Genomic DNA, 17,936 nt, shown 5'->3' with positions numbered 1-17,936 from the left:
TGATTTGTATCTCCCATCTGACGTTTGGATACCGTAGAGTACTTGTCCTCAGTGGTGCACCACCGTGACTCCAACCTTCATTTTCGAGTTCGGTCGCCACTAGTATTGCGCATTAATGAGTACGCAACTGTCAGCAAACTTTAACTGTGACTGCATAAATTTAAAAACAACGAGTTTGTAGCGCCCTGTTATGACTCCGAGCTTGCTCGGTTCACAAAACCACAAGAATCAAAAATCCGAACACACTCACGGCATTCACAGGGTTCAAGACCCCAGGACCCCTCGGGATGTTCGCTTCAGTTCGCTTCAAGGTGTAGTTGACGGCATCGCCAACTTGGTATATATACCTCACCACAACCATCAGTACCTATTCCCCCCCTTCTTTCTGCGTCGCCTTCCCTCGTCCTCATCACTGTTAGCTTATTCTCTTGGCGTTATTAGACTTCGTAGTATTATTTAGCTAGATTTTTTCATGTATTATACCCTGCGCGCAATATATTAATGCTGTTTACTCCACTACAACTGCTGTGAGATGGGCCCTATGTTGGTGCCTGGCGAATGATTAGTTGTAAAATGTTGATGGCGTTCAAGACTCTGATCACAGTAAAGTGACGAAAATTTATTGATTTTTATGCTATGACATTAATGACTGTGGTTGTTAATTTTTTTTAGCAAGTCCATACTTGCTATATTCAAAAAACACGTAGTGTACAGGCAATATATATAAAAATAAAAATGAGGGCAGAAGAAGTAGGGTGCCGCGGCTGGCCGTGGAATGTGCCAGAGTAACGAGAAATTGCCGGCGGTCGAGGAGAGATCATCAGGCGGCGAAAGGGAACGAGCGGCCGTGCGAGAGTGACAGGAAGGCGCAAGAGATCGAGGTCAGCAACGAGAGAGAGCGGTAGATTGTGGCGGCAGCATCAGGTTAGCGGGAGCAAGAGGAAGATCCTCATTGGGTGTGGGGCGATGACAGGATGGGTCTTGGTTGGGTGAGCCGGTGTGGGTAGCGAGAGGTCGCAAGAGGTTGCCGCTGTCGAAGGCGCAGGAGGTTGCCCAAGGGCACGGGTGGCAGCAGCAGGGTTGCAGGAGGTTGTTGGGGTGGCGCTTGAAGGTGGGGAGCGACGAGATGTCGTGGTCGACAGCGGCAGGGATAGGGATCGGGTGTACACGTGTACACACGCATATGGTCGAGGGTGGGTGAGTAGCGAAAGGGAGGTTGCCATCACAGTCAACAATGAAAGAAAAAAGAAAAGATTAGCAAGGCGAGAATAGAATATTCAACTTACGTTGCCGCCAACGTCCTTGGGGTCTTTTCCAGGGCTAAAGAGACCGACTGCTCGGACTTTTTTCCAGAGGCAATTAAGGGAACCGAGCTAGCTCGGAGTCATAACAGGGTGCTCGACACTCAAAAACAATGTCGTATCTTGGGGTAAAGTTTTATCCTGAAAGATCTTGCATGAGTCGAAGAGAGTTGTTGAGGAGCGTACTTCGTAACGGTGATCTCACAGCTGCAGGAGCACATGCTAACACCGGGATTCACCGTGTTGTTTAGGTTCTTGTGTAGATGAACCTTTGCCGGGCTGTGGTAGACGTAAGAAATGGGGATGATGTAAATCACAAATAAAGGGTGGCAGGTCCGTCTTACCCCTTCACAAGCACTCAGTGGATGCGTTCAACGTCCCAAACCTGAATGATGTCTCCCGCGTGGCTTGGGAAACTTGATCGGTGACGGTTGTTGCTATCGCCCCTCAACGTTCAACAAACATCCGCAAAGGTCGATTTCGCACACTTGCAGATCTACCAATCAACGGTAACGTTGCCACCTGCGGTACCGTTACAGTTGGTACCTACGGGGCTTCTGATCCTTGATCACGGACCCTGCCATCAATAAAGCACGTGAGTGGAATCCACAATTGTATGCGGGGTACCGCAGAGCTTGGGAGGCGCTCGGATTTGAGCGTTGTTTTCAACCCTGAATATCAGGCGGTTGTTCTACATCAGATAGCCGAACTTTATTCAGTGCCGCATTTGAGATCGTGACATGTCGTACACTGGACACACATGTGTAAGTGAGTAGTGAAACTACGACGTACACACCAAGAGGTTGTCATGTGTTTGAACTTTGAATTTGAACCGCTGTTTGTTGGACAGGTTCTACATGGCCTTGCTAGTGCTGCATTTGACATCAGGATGCGGTCTTTCAAGTCATTTTTCCTGCGCCCCCACGTACTTTGCTGCATACAGAAGAAACGACAACGCACACCCGTTGTGCAGCCTAGTCCCTGAATACCTATGGCGTTATGTTGCGCTTAGACAGAACTTCTCTGGAAGCAGTAACCGGAGGAGACAATAATAATGGGGTTACTCTTGAACGTTCCATAACAGTAAAAGGTGGGAAACACACAGGTATATATCACGTTTGTTGTTATACATAATCTGGCACAAGTGCGGGATAGAAGAGCGCAGGAGGTGCGGTCATCAGTCTAATACCTGTAACGGGTGGAGTAATCTAAAGCGAGGATGAGCCATAGTGCACTGCTGACGATACTCAAAGGCATACCTTTGGGTGATACGACAAGACCACGGCCCTTGGAGGCTCCACGATAAACGGTTTCAATGATGTCAATCAACTATAATGAGACACATCAATAGGGTGCGCCTACAGTACAAATGATAACATGCCTCCTGTTTGTGATTCATTGCCCAGTTTCTACAGCAGCAGGTGATGCAATGTTTAAGATAGATCAATGTGCAGGGTGGATGGGCCACGTACATCTTGTTGTTGTTACCAGTTCCAAGATCAATCATGATATGTTTGTTACTAATACGCAATATTTCAGCTGCGAGTGTAGCACTGTAACAAGAGTATCAAGACCGTACCGATAGAAGAACATGACGGTGCATGGATCGTACAACTCGTACATCTATGCCATTGCGCAACAATCAACCGTTAGCGAAGCGGAATAAGACCTATGGAACATGCATACCTTGTTGAAGTCCGGGACCTCGGTGATATCTACGAGGTAGATTACCGCAAAGTTCTGCACTTTCTCTGCGACAGAGTAGAGGGTCTCGTCCATCGTCATGCATTGATGATCCCAGTCGTGGCCAAAACGAATCACGACAACGCGATCCTCTTCAGATTTGATGGCTTCATCTACATGCCAGCCGCTGGGCAGGTGTGGAAGGAAGTAGGACATGAAGATGAAGATGAGGATATGGAGAGCTCGGGACCGAAGTGCTGGAGACAAGCTAAAGGGACGATTGGACAAGTTACGTAGGCACAGCCACACAAGGTCACTTCTACCAACTTCCACCACCTATGGTTCTACAGCTCTAAGGCTCAAGTTAGCACTAGTTCCCAAGTTCCTACCAAGTGGCACATCCGGGAGCCCAACGGTTTACAGCCTCTGAAAGCGCATTCAAACCGGAATCTCCTATTTGAGTCTTGACTGGTGTGTTGCAGGACTCAGAATGTTGCATCGAAAGAAGGAATGCCTAAGGGAGATGAGCATCGACGCTGTTACTCCCGGTCGCCTGTCGCATCGTGGTCGTTGCTGGCGGGGCCGCGACCCGGTCGTGTACTTCGCCTCTCCCCTCCTACTGGACCCTTATGGTTGGTACTTGGCAAACATGACAGACTACCTGAGATCGGTCTTATTTGGCAGATAAGCCTCCGCAAGTGGTGGAAAAGCCTGGAAAAGTCGGACGTATCCCTAACTACAATATTCCACTGGATACCATCAGTGAGCTGGCTGACGCCTATCTGTATTACGCTCAAAAATTGCGCTTTTGACGCCGGTTGCAACCACAGTACATCCATGGAAGGAGTACGGATATACCACGATGTATCGTAGTACTATACAGCTGTTTACTACTGCTCGCGGTCGTCCCTCATCGCATCCTATCACACCTTGGTCTGAGTTTTTTCTTCCTGAAATTACGTGGATCGTTATGAGGAAAGATATGAAAGATATATTGCGAGAGCAATTTGAGCTTGCGACCAAATTGCTTCCACCTCGCTTCCCAGCCAGTCCCACCCCTGCCCTCCGCAGTTCCCCTGCTCCACTTTCCCCGACCCATTCAGAAAAGGCTCAGAAGTAAGGTCAAGGTAGGCTTCCTTAGCTGACATAATGCATGCATATACTATTTGACGGTCGATATAGTTACGACGACGAAATACAGGAACATGATATCGACTACCGGTCTGTCATATCTTATATTGGGCCAGCTACCACTGGAGACTCACGACAATCGAAGATGCCGTAGCTTGCCGAGCCCTGCCCTGCCCTGCCCTGCCGCCTAAACGATAGGCTTTAAAAGATCGGTATATGGCGCTTGCGCGCAAGATCAATTATCCACTATATAGTGTCCAGGGTACATTTCTCGCAAGTTCGCCTGCTCCTGAGACTACTGACCTCTCGTCTGCCGCATTTCTTTGGCAGACTTAAGGCGCTATTTCCTCATATTAATTAACATGTTTCCCTTGTCAGCTCTGGTTTTTCTCGTGGCCGGGATTGCTACAGTCACCAAAGCTAGCAGCAGTAGCTGCATCGGTACAATTTCGTCCTTAAACGACGTTAGTAGTGCCATCAAATGCACGACAGTGAATATCAACGCGTTTACCGTCCCTGCTGGCAAAACGTTCGAACTGCAGCTGCTGGCCGGTACCACTGTCAACGTTTGTGAGTGCGATCGGATGCTTCGCATTTGCACATCCCTGATTCTTTTTAGTGGGCGAGATTCAGTTCGGAAACAAGAGCTGGGCGGGTCCCCTATTCGAGGTCAAGTGAGTGCAGGCACTACTATTTTAAGTGACTCGGGGCTGACCAAGGTCGTCGTTTTCAACAGAGGGAGTAATATCACTTGTACGTGGGCTGTGCAAGGTTGTGGCAATTCCTAACGTTCCCAGTTAATGGAAACAACCAGAAGTGGGATGGTGGAGGACCTTTCTATTGGGTAAATATGCTGGTTCGCTCGCTCGCTTTTGCTTCATCTTACACTGTTGTAGGATGGTAAGGGTACGAATGGCGGCACGACAAAGCCACGCCCGATGATGCAGTAAGCTCATCAGTTATTGTTACACTCCGTTCTCTTTTAACTTCGCTTTACCAGCATATTGATGTCGGGCACATTGAACGTACGCACTCGAGTCGCCTCAGCCGTTACAGACAGATAGCTGATATTCTCTATGCAGAATGTTCAGGTGGTAAATACTCCCGCCCACGCCTTCTCGGTCGCAAACTCAGGACCTCTCACTATCTCTGGCGTCACTGTCGATGATTGTGCGTGCTTGTACGTTTGTAACGGGGTGTCTCATTTTGACATTAGGAGCAGCGCAGGGTAACCAACCTAACTCGAAAAGCAGCGGTCTTGCTGCTGGTGAGTGGCACGTCCATTCATCCGGCGATTTCTGAACTTATCATCTGAAAAGGACACAACACCGACGGCTTTGACGTTAGTGGCAGTAATTTACTCATTGAAAACAGGTTTGTCCATCCTCTAGTTACGTTGTCGACTTACAGACACTGACGGACATCCAGCACCGTCATCAACCAGGTTCGTTTGATGATGGAGTTTCGATGTCCCGTTGCCTATGAGATATTTCTTTTTGCAGGACGATTGTTTGGCTATCGGCCGGGGAACAAACATCACCTTTTCCAACAACTACTGTAAAGGCGGTCACGGTATCTCCGTCGTGAGCCGCTTTATCAACTTTGTGATCCAAATTATTCAAATATTTGTCGTCTAGGGCTCCATCTCGTCAAATGTCGTCGTCTCCAATATCGATATTTCCGGAAACAATGTTGTTAACAGGTGACCACAGCAAAAGCGTGCGTTAGAGTTGTACTGACCTGAGTAGCGCATACTCGTTTCGTATCAAGACCGATAAATCTGCGACAAACAGTGCTGTCAAGGATGTTACATATAACGTGAGTGGTTTTTGATGAAGAAGAAGAAAAAGAAGATGATCGTGAACTGGATTTCTGGTAGGCCAACACTGCAACCAACTGTACCCAATATGGCGTTCTGATTACACAAGTACGTGTGTCTTACCATGCTCGCCAGCTGTCAATCTTATAACTCAACTACAGAGCTATCCCACCGACCTGGGCACCCCGGGTAACGGGGTCACTATATCTGTATGTGTTCTTTCAGTTTTACGTCGACGAGGGTTTTACGGGACTGTCACAGAATATCAACTTCAACCCTGGCACTACCTCCTTGACGGGTACCAACAGTGCTTACATGGTTGCAGTAAACTGTGGCACTGGATCGTGTACAGGTACACAAGTTACAACTTCCCTCAGTCTATTTCTTACAGATTATGATAGGTACCTGGGATTGGTCTGGTTTGGAGACAATTGGTGGAAAAGCCGGATCTATCACTAACAACAAAGTCATTACTGGATTCACACAGTGATGTGGCCTGGCGCCTGGTTTTTCTTGTGGCCAAAAAAACATACAGCTGCATGCAGCTATCGTGTTATCCGCTCTTTTTTGCAACATATTCTTTTTTTGTTACACGTTCTTTTTTGTTACACACTCTTTTGCCCCAGCCCTTCGAGACTCAAGCTAGTCACGTTAATCAAATATACATACTTACCATTCTTGGAGGGAGTACGTAAGACTTCAGCGTCTTGGGACTTGAAAACATTCAGTCAATCACGCATTCGTGGTCGTTCATCCCACCTAGGTCTCCGTCCGAGTCTTTCTCCAGTACTTGTGAATCTTCCAACTGTGATCGGCTACGATGGAGGAGTCAAACATCTGTTGCTCGCCGATTTCCACGTCTTCCAGCTACTCAAGTAGTACTAGAACACCATCCAGCTCTCCGTCAGCTGGTACCGAAGGCCACCACGATATATCGGAGCCACGCATCGGAATCTCACTAGTTGGCAAAGGAACCCTTACTGAACTCACTAAGACCTCCAACTCACGCGCATATATCCACCCTGGACGCCTGTCTTCTGATTTTTCAGTTGGTCCACTGTCTCCAGTCACTCCTGGCTATGAATACGAATTGGACGACATATCTACAAGCCCACCACCACTTTCTTCCTCTCCAATTGCCTATCCAGAACCTTTTCCTTACGAAGACGAAAATGACGAGACGACCCCTTGTTACTCGTCTGCCAGTGGTTCTTGCAAATACCTCCCGGGTTCCACTGCTCATGCTGAAGCTGAGTCTATGAATATTCCGGACGGCAAAAGAAAGAAACGCCGACTTCTCAGTGACGCTCAAGAAAACACCCCGTTTGTCCAATTCACCTCTCAAATTCCTTCCACTGGACTCCAGTTGGAGAAGTCCACGGTCGGGTCTTCGGTTCCTGTGTTGACTGGTCTTGCGCACAACGTCAGAGCGTGTACCGAGCAGCGTTCAAGTTCTCATTATACCCGGACCCATCCGTCGAGTCGTTCACGAATCAACGAGACCTTGAGCACAACAAAGTCGCTATCAAGACTCCAATCGACCATTGGTGACTCGAACGAAGGACTTTTTAACAAATGCGGAACTCTTCCACTTGAACACCTAGGAGAATCTGCGGAGCAGGAACATCCGACAAAAAAAGCCAGGATCGGTCGTCTAGCCAGCCATCGTACTGATCTTCCAAAGATACGGACTCAATTTTCGGCAAAGGAACCAGCTAGTATACGCAGAGCCCAGTCTCTTGTTTCGCAAACTTCCACTGATAGGGATGATGAGGACGTTATCAAGGTTCGTCGAAACGATCTCTTGTCGAAATGCCATGGATATTCCTTCGGTTGGAGGTTGACGACGCGCAATGAAACAGCTTTTGGACGGGCCGAACTCACCGACTAGATCGCTTCTTCCAAGCACTGTTCACCGAGCAGCTCAGCCCGATTCGCCTATATGCCCCCCTACTGTGCCGACCACACCTCTTCCTGACACGGTTGGCTATTTTCGTGCAAAGAGAAACCCTCTATCACGTACCCCTGCTTTCCGCGCACCGTCTAAAAGATCCCCGAAGATACCACCTGTTCCCACCATCGCGCCTCCCAGGTGTCTTAGCCCTTTCACTATCAAGTGCGAGGAAGATTGGGCGGGCGATCGGATCAAGATTCTTCTCACTAAAGAAAGAGAAGAGCGTGAAAGCGATGGCCTGGACCTTCCTCAACTTCCTGATGATTGCTCCAACCGAAGCGAGACTGAGAGCTCCGTATCTGATGACGAATACTGGGCAGACGAGAGCTCGCTTTCCACCTCCGAATCCGAATCCGTGGCGAGCCGAAACTCAGATCCATCTTTGGCCACAGAAAGGTTTCGAAGTCGCGAACGTTGGTCAAGGGCGCTCGGACTCGATGATAGCTTCCGCAAAGAAGTCGTGGGTTGGATGTTGGATGCAAGACTTGATTTGCCCTTTGTGAATGGCTTGCTGACAAAATCACAGGTGCTTCCGAACATTCCTCCGACGAGGAAAGGCAGCGTAATAGAAATCGATGATCTTTTTGACCAATTAGACACCTGTCGAAACACAAGGTTTCACGCGGTTCATCTCTTTCACAGATACTTCTTCCGTGTTGCAGAGCAGAAACCAAGTATCAAGTTGTCAACGATCGAGTCACCCGCCCAATCTTCGAGAGTAGGCGGCAACTCTTCGATGAATAGCAGGGCACCGAGTTCAGGAAATAATGATGGCAAATCTACTGACGAAGACGAGGACGATGCTGGATCTGATGACACAGTCGTGGTGAAAGGAGAAGAGGTAAGTGGATACCAGTCCGAGTCAGATAATTGGCAGGACGGTCAGGAGGCGGTTACCTGGGATATCGCTCTTGGATCTTTAGCGCTATGCGTCAAGGTAGGATCGTTTGCATGTCGACATCGATAGACCCTTATTTGCATTTGGCAGTTCCACCGTGACTTCTTGGCTCCACTTAGTCCCGTATATGCGTACGAATTCTTGGACCTCGCACGGCATTCCGTATCGTACGAGGACCTTGAGGTATTGTTCCATCGACTCATCTTATGTTAATAGCGATCCCTCTTTTCTCATATTCTGGTTACTCATCAGGTTTCACAACGCGATATACTTGCAGCTTGCGGTTTCAGTCTCGGTAGCATCACACCTCAAGGCCTCATGGATGAACTTTGGCTAGCTTTACCTACGCTACGAAAGGCTACAGAAGCATTGAAGGATGGCTGGAAATCGGTACAAGTTGAGATATGGGACAGATTGTTTGACGCCTTGATAGGTACTCACCCTTTCTTAGTCGTACTTCATCAGCACAAGCATATCCTGACCACGCCCCAGAACCTGACGTTCTACAGTTCCCTGTTTCGGTCCTCACAGCCTCCGCCCTGCTTGACGGTCTCATCATTGCCATTGCTCGCCATCACAAAGCCGAAACAGATATGGAAGCATGGCGTTTACAACGGAACTCTTGTCATTGCCCTGCATCTTGCACGCCGGATAACACAGCAAAGCCAGTTCCATGGCGGGTGTATGTCGGCGAGGCGATGGGTGCTGTGAAAGGTGTCGTTCTGGATGTTAAGGATGTCCTTCTAATACATGATGTGAGCGCTATTCATGCTATTCAGGCTCATGAAGAGCTTCCTGAAAATAATTCTACCAGGACGATTTGGATCGATGCAGAGCATGGATGAGCCAGGTTGGATGCGAGTAATGCTCGTTTGTTATGTCCTCGTTTTCCTCGTGTTCGATACTCCTACATTTCGATGAATCTTGTTGCTTGCAATTCTGTCGTATGTTTTTATGATGTACACTATACCTTCCCTAATTTGCAGAATTTCAAGATCGCAGAAAGGTTTACCAAAACGACTTTCGTAGCCCGCAGAGGTTGATTTTTCAGCACGTGACTGACGCGTCGCGAATTGGCAACGCACAAATTTCAGTATAAATATCGCTCGCCCATTATCCTGGTCCCTCGAATCGCTCGTCGTTGAATACCTTGCCGATAAACCACATGTATCTCACGCATCGCCATGAGTTATAACCGCCTTGGTCTTTGAAGACACCGTCATCCGTCCCGCCGGTTTCTGTCGGCTCCGTCATGTCGACCGTTTGCATATCAACGATCACTCTGCTACTGGCCGACAAAGCCGCCAAGACGTTCCTCGGCAATGATACTGGTAACGTACCCTTTACGTAGACTCGTGACCAGCCTGGCGTATACTACATACCACGGATACTCGAGATGACTACGTCAAAAAATTCTCACCATCACAAATTGGCGCATTCAGACTGGTTACGAGGTCTGCCCTTTACCCGCGACGTTAACACTACCAATATCCGGATTCCCGCTACTCCGTGCTCTCGTCCGCATATCTAGCATTACCCGATAACCGCGAACCCTCAAAACACCAACGGCCGGTCGTCCATGAACAATAACCAATTATGATCTCCGCCCTTGCAGAAGTCTTTCAGTTATCCGACATATACATCTGTATCCGAATCTACTGAAACAACGCCTTGCGGCAACTTGCAGCACTCTAGGCCGTAATCGAATTTGCAACTCACTAAGATCAAGTTGATGCGCGGAGTTTAAAATTATTCGGTGTCCCGTGCACTACTGCTTGTCAACCACTTCCGACACACTACCCTCGTATCTAAGCCTCGGACATCAAAGACATCGAGTCGTCTAGTGACGAAGGGGCTTTCCATAAGGTAGGGAGCATTTTAGTCTAGACTTGCGGTGTCGCCTAACATCTTGGTCCTTATAGGACGACCATGGTACCTATGAACGCAAACCGGTCCATGTCGACGCGATGTTCGCATTTATTGTGCTATGCGCACATATTACGTACTACTCACGATAAACGCGACACCGCGTCCTTGCTTGCTACTGAGCATCTCAGTCTAGACCTGTATCTTGATCTTAACAAGGACGACCATGCTACTAGAACCCAAGGAATACGAACCACTACATGTCGACATAGATATTCAGGTTTACCACGGGTGGTGTGGGACACCCTACACATGATAAAAGCGGTGCTACGCCCTTGGTTGCTGAAATCGATCACCGACTGAGGCTCCGTCTCCACTTTAGTGGAGAGAGGGTTATGTTTGAACGCAAATGATTAATTCTCTGCAAACGCACCCATGTGAATCGTTCAAGCTGGCTCAGTCGGTGGGAATGTATGACTTCCCCTACTCTTTCGTCTTCGCTGAACATAAACAGGCACGAACTGTTGGACCAGTTTGACATGTGAGTATGTTTCTGTCTCGATGTTTTGTTTTGATGCAGTATAAGCTCACACATTTTCAGGATTTTTCTCAGAGTTGCCCTGCCGTTTGGTTTGCTTCCTCGAGGAAGGACAGTATCCTCTCTATAATGAATACCATGATGTGAAGTACTATCGTCGTTATTATAATGCCCTATATTCTCCACAATATCATCCTGCATTTTTTTGAAACACTCAAAAAGTTTTGCACTTGGCTGAAAACCTCTCTTAAAATCATCCTTATGTCTTGCTCAGTGTGCTTCTGTGTACGACAATATTCGAATCACCATATGCCAGCAGCCATCATGGCACCGAGTGGAGCCGCTCACGTCAGGAGACTTGCAACGAGTTCTCGCCATTCACATCCGAGATCGAGTGAATTTCTGGCAGTACGATACCCAGGGGTCTCGTGTGTACCAGATTGTGCTGCAGCTTCTGCCGTGTGCCATGTACGCGCCGCCCGTATTCGTGGACTCGATCGGGCTAGGAAGGGGAAAACAAATGCTGTGGACGAGGCAATTGGCCAGTCGCCTACAAAAAAGGGTTCCGACTTTGCCACTGCACTTGAAGAGGACGGGCTCGAGTATATTATGGTTGAGTGGACTGTTTATCTTGATGTCTTCCCAAGTTGTCTTGGTTCTTCATACGGAGTCGAGGATTGGCCCAGCCGAGCGCCGCTACGGTGTACAGAGAACTGTGACCTCGTCGAGTGGAGACGGTTTGATATCTACATCACCTGTGCTTTCCCTTACTTGCCGCCTGCTCTGCACACTTTTATATCTCAAGAAAATCCCTTCTGTTGGCAATTCCTTTAAATGTTGCTCGCGCATCTTTGTATAAAATAGTACATTCGGAGTCCACCTATGCAAGCATTCGTGTGCGGTAGGAATCAGCGACTCGATAGTAAGACAATCGGACAAGCTGGTCGTTATCATCCTCCATCCAATCGTTCTCAAGACTCTGCGCCTCAAAAGCTCGCAGGGTAAAACGGAACCAGTGCCAGGCCCAGCCATGATGTTTCCAGCTAGTTCGTCCATGGTTCGTTAGGACTCGTAATGGCGATGAAAGTCGTAGCTGTAGGTGGCGGAGCGGGTAGCTCTTGTACGCAGAGCTCGCGCAGGTGGCCTTTGGAGGGTCTGTAAACCGGATTAAGCCAGGATAATAACGATGCGGCGCAGTGGCTGACTGCAAAATAGGAGGGGCGATCGATCTGAAACCGAAGCTTAGCTTGAGCGACTACCTTGGTACCACTCCTTCACATACATCCCGCTACCAGAAACAATCATGGAAAACAGAATTGAAGAAGGCCAGGAAGTCTCGTACGTGAGATACTGATACAGGCAGTTGCGAAGCTCTAACTTGTGTTCAGGTGGAAATGGGGAGGCGGAAACGCATCAGGAAAGGTGGATGAGATTGTGGAGGAGGGTACAGCTAAAGTAACGAGCGACAAGGTAAGGCGTGAAGCCTTGTTTTCACCCTTCCTTATCGCGCGGCTCAAATGCGGCCCATAGGATAATACGGTAACCCGCATTGCGAGAGCGGGAGACCCTGCTGTGAAGATTACCCGTCAAGGAGTACGTTCGCTGCCATCTTTTGCTTGACCCCACAGAATGACTTGGGTCCAGAACGATGTCGTCAAACTGGCACATGAGCTCAACGAGGTCAAGGAAGCAAAGTAGGTTTGGTTTGGTAAACCATTGGTAGGCGTGGGAACGGTCTGCTCTAGATTCATGTACTCCTGCACTTGGAGATGCGAGCCTGAGAATCGAATTGTTTGAATCGGTTCATAATTGTCTTCTCTCTGCTTTCTTCTTGTTCTCTTCTTCACGACCACAGGACCACCGTCGCCGACTGGGGCCAGACGAGCTTCCTGCAACTTCTTCCAAAAAATATATCATCATCATCTGCCTGTTATACCCGATACCATCATCTTTCCCATCTCATAGATTCGCAATCACGACGTCGATCCCTAATTGAATCCTCGATTAATCCACTCAACGATGGCACCAGGTCCAAAGACAGGTCCTGCACTATTTCTTGGCCTTGAACTTGCTACCGATCAATTGCGCGCTTCGATCGTGGACGAGAGCTTGGAGCTTGTGGGAGTAGAATGCGTTGATTTCGATACGGAATTGCCTGAATATCAGTACGTGTTCTCGTGGTATATGCTTCGTCCCTCTGTGTCCCAATTCCAGTGACTTGCCGCTCAAATGTTGCAACGTGCTTTCTTCACCTTGCGTCTGGAGTCATTTTATTGGAAAGCTAATATTCTCATAGGACACAGGGAGGAATTTTTACTACTCCAGGAGATGCATACACCACGCCAGTAGACATGTGGGTCAAGGCTCTTGGTGCGTAAACTAGCGGAAGCAAATTTTTTTGCTTCGACTTAACCAATTTGGATTTTTGGGTATTTGTTCGATCACTTACCACGTGCGCGGGAACATTGTTTACTTCCCCCCTAAACACAACACGGATTTAAAAAATTTGGCAACTCAACAGACTTTTTGCTGGAAAAATTGACTAGGAGTCACGATTTAACGAGGATAAAATCGATCGGTGGATGTGCCCAGGTAACTTACTTGTCTATCAATTGTGATCACCGCATTCCTGATCAGTGATGGCGTACAACTTTAGCATGCTCTCGTGTGGTGGAAATCAACACCCATCCCTTCATTTCCAGCATTAGACCCGCGACTCCCGTTTCACTCTCAACTTCCTCCCAACACTTTCTCATTACCGAATACGCCGGTCGCTCAAGATACGTCCGCACACACCCATGCACTCGCTCTTGAAGCCCTCCTTGGAGGACCAGACCTCATGGCTGCTCGCGTTGGCACATGCGCCAACGCATCACTCCTAGCTGCCCAACTTCTGCGCGTTCGCGAATCGTGGACATCTGATGTCTGGTCGCGAACAGGGAAGATACAACTTGCAAGCCAGTTTCTTGCAAGTATGGTCGTGGGGGAGTGGGTAAATATGGGAGAGTCAGAGGCCTGCGCGACTGGCATGTGGGTGCATGCTGGCGCTGGCGCACAAGGTGCACCTGGACCGGGCCGCTGGGATGAGGGTGTTTTGGAGATAGTAGGTGGAAGCCGGGAAGAAGGCCGGAGGATCCGAACGTGGTTGGGCGACGTGGAGGTCGCTGGTGGAAGAAAATCGGCCCATATTTCGCGGTACCTATGTGAACGATTCGGATTCGAATCCGGTGAGATTCATTTGCTGCAATGTGTATACAACCCCGCTAATGTATTTGCAGACACGATTGTCACTCCCTTCACTTCTGATTATCTTTCCTCATACCTATCCCTCTGTCCATCTCCTGGAGACGCAGTGCTTTCATTTGGACCAATGGATACCCTCCTCACACCCGCTCAACATTACCTACCGACTCGACTGTACAGTCTATTCCCCCATCCTGCCCAGGATGCCAGCGAAAAGCGACGATACATCGCCATGTTAAGCAGCAGGTATGTAATCGCCTCGCCTCACACTTTGCACAGCTTCTCACGTTTATTTGCAGAAATGCTGACGTTCCGCGTGCTCTTGTAAGAGATATGTATACGAAGAGCTGGAGTGCGTTTGATCGGCTAGTTGCCATCGTGCCACCTGGTGGATCCATAGGGTATGTTCATGCAAATTCGACTTCTGAAAGTGACTCTTATTTTCTCTGTTCTTTTTAGCCTCGACGATAAGCTCTTCAGCTTCTGGCTCCTACAGGGCGACAGCTACCCATTATCACACGTCAAAGGCATCTATCGCTTTGAGACTGGTATCAAAGTCAATGAATTCCGAGACCTACGTGCAAACCCTCGATGTCTTCTCGAGAGCCAAGTTCTCTCATTCCGCTTTCGGTGGTCAAAGATGATCGCTACAGGTGTTCTTGGCTCGAATATCAACCGCTCTCGGGGGAACGTTGCCCAGACGCCTGGTCCTCCAATGCCACAAGGACAGAATCCCCGTTCAAATATCGCGTCCAGCCTTGGACTCTCCTTTGATCCATATGATTATTCTCCACTCCCTGCAAGAATACTCGTCACTGGTGCAGCTGCCAACTTCCCCTCCGTCGCCAATCTTGCAGGCGATGTGTTTAACGCACCCGTATTCATGCCCAGCACCCAGGTTGATTCTGCCCAAGTTGTGCCCCACCGCAATGCACCTGCCGCTGGCTTCCCTGGCCGCGCATCACTAGGAGGCGCTTATTTCGCGCGGTGGATATGGGGGAAAGAGCGTAGTTCTGCTATCGGTGGATCAAGTACTGGTCGAGGACTCGGTGGATTCGAGGAGGAGATTAGGAGGTTGCATGGAAAACGCTGGGTCGCAAGCGGTGGTAACCCACTGCGAACCAATGTGAATGCTCCTCTAAGTGGAGGCAGTGGAGCCAACAGCGGTACTAGCACCCCCTACGGCAACCGCTCAGGACTGGGCTCCACTGTCTTCGTGGAGGAAGAGGAAGAGGAGGTGGAGGAGATGGAGCGTGCCAGTGGGATTCTCGCCTCCTCAGTGTTTGCGGGTGGATTTGCCGACCGGGATCTTGGCAGGGACATCAGCCGCATGCGAACGCTCACAGGTTCTACGCTTGATACCGTGACGAGCGGTGGATCTATAGGAATGCCCTCGACCGCATTCACAACTCCCGATCTCAATGCAGGCGCAGGGAGTCCAGGTGGGGGAGCTGGAGCTGTCGTGCCACAGACAACCGCTCTGACCCCTGTAACTGCCATGCCCACTTCCGACGCTGAGGCACAGATTGGGTTAGCGAAAGTCGCGGAGGCGGACGTAGATGCATTTATGACGTACGCTGCTATCGTGCCTGAGTATTGCAGACTTGAAGGCATGCTCTGCAAGTCTCTTGTATGATCGGTGGAGATGGAGGCGAAAAGCTCTCGTGATCAGTGCATGTGAGTTGGGTAGAAAAAAACTACGAGATTTCATGATTTGTTGTATATATATAGGATCTCTCATCAATACTTACGCGCCTTGGATCATTCGAACATACTTGTTTCTATTGGGGATGATGATCGTTCAAATCAGTCGGTTCGTAGCTTTTCGGTGCCTCGACTTGGCGTGAACGTAGCTGTCGTTATGACGCTTCTATGGGAAACAAGAATGGGGCAAAGGATTGGGTGGGTATTTGAGCTCGCTGTCCTCGAGCATCATCGTGTTGTCGCGCGGTGTTACGCTAACGAGTTCCAAAAGCATCATGTGTGCATCGTGTGCGGAATAGTTGAACGGAGCTGCGCCATACTTACGCGCCTTGGATCATTCTCTTGGAGATCTATGATCGTTCAAATCGGTGGTTTTCCCCGACTTGGCGTGAACGCCGGCTGTCATTATGACGGGCCTTCTGGTATGAGGAGCATGCGTGCTACAATCATCACGCGGGGGGCTCGGATTCTCCACTGATCACGCCCGAGGCGCAAGGAGAATTCTACCCCTGTCTGATTACTGATCTTTCGTCATAGTGCCATCGATAGCGGCGTCTTGCCAAATTCATGAATTGACTATCCGGAGCTCAGCGATCTGATGGAGCGAGATCCTTGTCCAGGTCGTACGTACGTATGGCCTTGCCAGGTATAAATACGAGGCTGTTGGGAGCGTTTTAAGCCCATCACCCATTGCTTATCATGTCTTGCATTCAAAACGGGCGTGCTTACACTCTCAAAAACTGTCAGGCAGGTACTGTGATGGACCTCTCTGGTGGAAATAACTACTCCAGTAAGCGTCATCCCCATCCCTGCTCTATCTAGTGGCATCCCAAGTCAATGCTAACGTTAACTGTAGTCATCGGCTACCACAACAACGGTGGTCTCAACCAGTTGGTAATGCGCTCATAATCACATTCCAGATAGGTTGGACTGACTAGCTGCGCGGTTCACAGTGGATCTTCCAGCATATTAGACATGGTGACCAGCAAGGCTGGTACATTAAGTCTGCTGGTTCTGACAAATATCTCTCGATCGAGGGCGGAATCGATGACGCCGGCAATGGCACCAAGGTCGTAGCTGTCGAGTCCGAGTCCCCTTTCTTGTGGGACGTCAAAGACTCTGATATAGAAGGCGTCGAAGGTTTGAGGTGTGCATACCCTTTCTTGTGCACGTAGAGCGTGTTTGGTCGTATATTGACTCTCGTCGATTCTCTTTTCACCGCGCCAGGATATTGGTCCATGGGAAGAAATTCAGCGTAGACCTGTCTGACAATGGAAATGCGACAGAAGGCACGCCAGTTCAACTTTGGACCAGGTGGCATGGCCGTAATCAGATTTGGGAGCCTATCGAGCGTAACTGGTGCGCTGATTTCATTAGACGACCACTGTTAAAATGCATATCATACTGACATTATGGTCCATTCTAGATCGCAACAGAGCAGAACTCTTGTACGCTGTGAATTGTCATGTATAACAGATTACTTGTGGAAAAAGAAATGTCGTGAACGAATTTGATGATTTCGCTGGACACAATTGAACACATTAACCTCTGCTTGCTTGAATTCACCATTAATTACTGTGACGCTCGGGTTCGAGAATCTCTTAAAACTCGAGTTCATGAAGTTTGCTCGACCGTTGTAAGTTCTCTGTGTATGCTGAACCGTGTCATCAGTACCCGCATGCAGCCAAGCCTTCGAAACTTCATTATCAAGCTTCGCCCCGCAGCAGAACACTGATCGCAAAAATAAAGCGTGATAATATTGCGGTTGAGTCCGTAGTCACATGGTGGTCAATTGTCTC

At 49.0% G+C, this 17,936-nt stretch overlaps 7 protein-coding genes across 7 annotated transcripts; 6 read left to right on the top strand and 1 right to left on the bottom strand.

Annotated features, from left to right (window-relative positions):
* Nucleotides 1-2,418: 2,418 nt before the first annotated feature.
* Nucleotides 2,419-3,347, bottom strand: DEU56DRAFT_70623 (mitosis protein DIM1-domain-containing protein). Its single transcript, XM_041347413.1, has 6 exons — nt 2,988-3,347; nt 2,881-2,924; nt 2,774-2,821; nt 2,683-2,710; nt 2,561-2,630; nt 2,419-2,509 (listed from the first exon to the last, which is right to left on the bottom strand). The coding sequence occupies exons 1-6, from the start codon at nt 3,198-3,200 to the stop codon at nt 2,484-2,486; spliced, it is 429 nt and encodes a 142-aa protein (XP_041203347.1). The 5' UTR covers nt 3,201-3,347; the 3' UTR covers nt 2,419-2,483.
* Nucleotides 3,348-4,297: 950 nt separating this feature from the next.
* DEU56DRAFT_831481 (glycoside hydrolase) lies at nt 4,298-6,612 on the top strand. Its single transcript, XM_041354554.1, has 17 exons — nt 4,298-4,685; nt 4,735-4,789; nt 4,852-4,868; nt 4,913-4,959; nt 5,012-5,061; nt 5,116-5,140; nt 5,198-5,285; nt 5,338-5,382; nt 5,435-5,489; nt 5,544-5,559; nt 5,618-5,698; nt 5,753-5,817; nt 5,864-5,933; nt 5,995-6,042; nt 6,096-6,143; nt 6,196-6,286; nt 6,336-6,612. The coding sequence occupies exons 1-17, from the start codon at nt 4,478-4,480 to the stop codon at nt 6,422-6,424; spliced, it is 1,098 nt and encodes a 365-aa protein (XP_041203346.1). The 5' UTR covers nt 4,298-4,477; the 3' UTR covers nt 6,425-6,612.
* Nucleotides 6,613-6,673: 61 nt separating this feature from the next.
* Nucleotides 6,674-7,973, top strand: DEU56DRAFT_70855 (uncharacterized protein). The gene has a single exon (XM_041347459.1). The coding sequence runs from the start codon at nt 6,755-6,757 to the stop codon at nt 7,823-7,825; it is 1,071 nt and encodes a 356-aa protein (XP_041203345.1). The 5' UTR covers nt 6,674-6,754; the 3' UTR covers nt 7,826-7,973.
* An 807-nt stretch (nt 7,974-8,780) lies between these two features.
* On the top strand, nt 8,781-9,367 carry DEU56DRAFT_719750 (uncharacterized protein; the record flags this gene model as incomplete). Its single annotated transcript, XM_041347664.1, has 4 exons — nt 8,781-8,825; nt 8,877-8,969; nt 9,039-9,219; nt 9,279-9,367. Coding segments are annotated over 4 exons (408 nt in total), but the record flags the coding sequence as incomplete, so codon positions are not given.
* Nucleotides 9,368-12,086: 2,719 nt separating this feature from the next.
* On the top strand, nt 12,087-12,975 carry DEU56DRAFT_831469 (uncharacterized protein). The gene is made up of 4 exons (XM_041354553.1): nt 12,087-12,528; nt 12,579-12,660; nt 12,721-12,783; nt 12,835-12,975. Exons 1-4 carry the CDS (start codon nt 12,494-12,496, stop codon nt 12,886-12,888), a joined length of 234 nt encoding a protein of 77 aa, XP_041203343.1. The 5' UTR covers nt 12,087-12,493; the 3' UTR covers nt 12,889-12,975.
* Nucleotides 12,976-16,396, top strand: DEU56DRAFT_831466 (uncharacterized protein). Its single transcript, XM_041354552.1, has 7 exons — nt 12,976-13,355; nt 13,487-13,560; nt 13,712-13,782; nt 13,847-14,417; nt 14,469-14,679; nt 14,733-14,834; nt 14,893-16,396. The coding sequence occupies exons 1-7, from the start codon at nt 13,210-13,212 to the stop codon at nt 16,067-16,069; spliced, it is 2,352 nt and encodes a 783-aa protein (XP_041203342.1). The 5' UTR covers nt 12,976-13,209; the 3' UTR covers nt 16,070-16,396.
* Nucleotides 16,397-16,828: 432 nt separating this feature from the next.
* On the top strand, nt 16,829-17,675 carry DEU56DRAFT_831464 (carbohydrate-binding module family 13 protein). The gene is made up of 4 exons (XM_041354551.1): nt 16,829-16,927; nt 16,994-17,031; nt 17,091-17,284; nt 17,365-17,675. Exons 1-4 carry the CDS (start codon nt 16,837-16,839, stop codon nt 17,543-17,545), a joined length of 504 nt encoding a protein of 167 aa, XP_041203341.1. The 5' UTR covers nt 16,829-16,836; the 3' UTR covers nt 17,546-17,675.
* Nucleotides 17,676-17,936: the final 261 nt, after the last annotated feature.

This window comes from Suillus clintonianus, assembly GCF_016758775.1.
Source record: "Suillus clintonianus strain FC179 chromosome Unknown DEU56scaffold_114, whole genome shotgun sequence".
In the NCBI taxonomy this organism is placed as follows: Eukaryota; Fungi; Basidiomycota; class Agaricomycetes; order Boletales; family Suillaceae; genus Suillus; species Suillus clintonianus.
The sequence above is the reverse complement of the archived record's forward strand: the minus strand, read 5'-3'. Positions and strand labels throughout refer to the sequence as shown.

Excerpts from the sequence above, each read along its gene's own strand:
- DEU56DRAFT_70623 (XM_041347413.1), bottom strand. The coding sequence starts at position 3,200 with ATGTCCTACTTCCTTCCACACCTGCCCAGCGGCTGGCATGTAGATGAA. Across the intron at positions 2,925-2,987 it reads AGGTCCCGGACTTCAACAAG|ATGTACGAGTTGTACGATCC; the intron begins GTATGCATGTTC and ends GCAATGGCATAG. Across the intron at positions 2,510-2,560 it reads TCTTGTCGTATCACCCAAAG|ATTACTCCACCCGTTACAGG; the intron begins GTATGCCTTTGA and ends TCCTCGCTTTAG.
- DEU56DRAFT_831481 (XM_041354554.1), top strand. The coding sequence starts at position 4,478 with ATGTTTCCCTTGTCAGCTCTGGTTTTTCTCGTGGCCGGGATTGCTACA. Across the intron at positions 4,960-5,011 it reads GTGGAGGACCTTTCTATTGG|GATGGTAAGGGTACGAATGG; the intron begins GTAAATATGCTG and ends ACACTGTTGTAG. Across the intron at positions 6,287-6,335 it reads TGGCACTGGATCGTGTACAG|GTACCTGGGATTGGTCTGGT; the intron begins GTACACAAGTTA and ends AGATTATGATAG.
- DEU56DRAFT_70855 (XM_041347459.1), top strand. The coding sequence starts at position 6,755 with ATGGAGGAGTCAAACATCTGTTGCTCGCCGATTTCCACGTCTTCCAGC.
- DEU56DRAFT_831469 (XM_041354553.1), top strand. The coding sequence starts at position 12,494 with ATGGAAAACAGAATTGAAGAAGGCCAGGAAGTCTC. Across the intron at positions 12,661-12,720 it reads CTAAAGTAACGAGCGACAAG|GATAATACGGTAACCCGCAT; the intron begins GTAAGGCGTGAA and ends TGCGGCCCATAG. Across the intron at positions 12,784-12,834 it reads TGAAGATTACCCGTCAAGGA|AACGATGTCGTCAAACTGGC; the intron begins GTACGTTCGCTG and ends ACTTGGGTCCAG.
- DEU56DRAFT_831466 (XM_041354552.1), top strand. The coding sequence starts at position 13,210 with ATGGCACCAGGTCCAAAGACAGGTCCTGCACTATTTCTTGGCCTTGAA. Across the intron at positions 13,783-13,846 it reads CGATCGGTGGATGTGCCCAG|CATGCTCTCGTGTGGTGGAA; the intron begins GTAACTTACTTG and ends GTACAACTTTAG. Across the intron at positions 14,680-14,732 it reads ATCGCCATGTTAAGCAGCAG|AAATGCTGACGTTCCGCGTG; the intron begins GTATGTAATCGC and ends GTTTATTTGCAG.
- DEU56DRAFT_831464 (XM_041354551.1), top strand. The coding sequence starts at position 16,837 with ATGTCTTGCATTCAAAACGGGCGTGCTTACACTCTCAAAAACTGTCAG. Across the intron at positions 16,928-16,993 it reads TGGTGGAAATAACTACTCCA|TCATCGGCTACCACAACAAC; the intron begins GTAAGCGTCATC and ends CGTTAACTGTAG. Across the intron at positions 17,285-17,364 it reads GAAGGCGTCGAAGGTTTGAG|GATATTGGTCCATGGGAAGA; the intron begins GTGTGCATACCC and ends TCACCGCGCCAG.